The 1539-nt window shown below is 41.5% G+C and overlaps 1 protein-coding gene across 1 annotated transcript in view; it reads left to right on the top strand.

Moving 5' to 3' along the window:
* Positions 1-448: 448 nt before the first annotated feature.
* The window catches only part of LOC124690121 (protein FAR1-RELATED SEQUENCE 12-like), a 7048-nt gene continuing 5957 nt past the window's right edge, over positions 449-1539 (top strand). The window contains exon 1 of the mRNA XM_047223553.1: positions 449-599. Coding sequence (XP_047079509.1) covers positions 539-599 — 61 coding nt within the window. The 5' untranslated portion in view covers positions 449-538. The remainder of the gene's footprint in view (positions 600-1539) is intronic.

Genomic DNA, 1539 nt, shown 5'->3' with positions numbered 1-1539 from the left:
AAATTGATCATTTTAGAAAATAAACATTTTTCAAATTGAACAATTTTAAAATTTTGAATATTTTTCGAATTTGAACATTTTTTGGGATTGAATATTTTTTATTTTTTTTCCTAAATTTGATTATTTTTCAAATTTGAACAATTTTTAGTTTGAACATTTTATATTAAAATATTTGCTAAATTTAAACATTTTTTAAAAAATGCACATTTTTCAAAAAAAAAACTTATGAAAAAAGCAATAAAAAATAAAAATAATAAAAAAATGTAAAAAACGCGAACTGGAACGACCAAACCGGCCCATACCGCGCCCGCTAGACATGCTCTAAACTCTAAAGTCTGGGCAGCGTGTAGTGGGCCAGTAAATCAGAGGCTTCTCAGCCCACTCTTTTTTTTTTTTTTGCTCGGATCCTACGAAGAGGCGAAGAACGAACGAATGAAGAACTTCTCAATTCACAGTCCAGCCGCCGTTGTTGCGGCGGCGAGCCCCGACCTGGCCTGCGCCGAACTGCTAGATTCCTCAGAGCCGAGGCTTCCGCTCGATGCAGGCGATGAGCTCCGCCTCTCCGGAACCCGTTCCTCCTCCTCCGCCCGCCTTCTCAGGTTTTCTGCTCTTCCCCCCTTTTCCGGTACCTGATTCTCTAGGCTTTGCACTTGTTGATGGCTTCGCAGCAATAGTGATTCTCGATTTGGAATTATGGACCATTTTATGGGTACCATTAGTTGCAGATGCAATACTTGATGTTTGCATAATATAGTCGTAGTTCCCTTCTGCACTCTATACGTGCATTGCATACTATTTTCTTTAACATTTTAACTTAGGGTTCAGGGCCATCTCCAGGAAATTTGGGGCCCCGGTGTGAAATATAAGATGTTTAAGCGACACTGGCGCTTAAATTTCTTCTGTGCCTCTTGGCACATGTTGATCAGAAAATTCATCTGAAGCGTGTAAAGTTTGACTATCCATAACTCGCACAGAATCGTACACTGCCGAACCACAACAGCACAAAATATTTTCCTTCTTCGACAACAAACTTGCAATATTTTATTCAACTGAAACTCAGATGTGTTCGTGATGCGTGTGATGAAGGGTAAAGGGTAATCAAAGCTAGCAAGGCAATCAGCTGAAAATCTAGGAAGGCACCCGCAAAAAAAGGTAGCAAGGTGTTGTAATTCCCACTTCGCTAGTTGATGGCCCTGGTACACTGTCCGGTGGACTTTGGCTTGGAGACGATCGGGAGATGCATGGTCTAGTCCTGCGGGGAAGGGATTTGGACCTGCCGACCGTGGTATTGTTTTTTTTAGCAAATCGAATTGCGAGCTGTAATGCGCTTGGGCTGACTCGGGGGCCCCAAAAAATTGGGGGCCCTGTGCAGTCACAAAGGTCGCACATGCCTACCGATGGGGCTGTTAGGGTTGTACATCAAAGGGAGACATGTAGGATTGTTTTAGTACTTATTTTAAAACATGACTGCTTGACTAGACACAAATGCTTCAGAGATGCTTATGCAGCTACTGCAAATGTATATAATAATAAATTATC

Source organism: Lolium rigidum, chromosome 2 (assembly GCF_022539505.1).
Source record: "Lolium rigidum isolate FL_2022 chromosome 2, APGP_CSIRO_Lrig_0.1, whole genome shotgun sequence".
Taxonomy (NCBI): domain Eukaryota; kingdom Viridiplantae; phylum Streptophyta; class Magnoliopsida; order Poales; family Poaceae; genus Lolium; species Lolium rigidum.
Note: the sequence above shows the minus strand (reverse complement) of the source record. Positions and strands in the feature narration are given on the sequence as shown.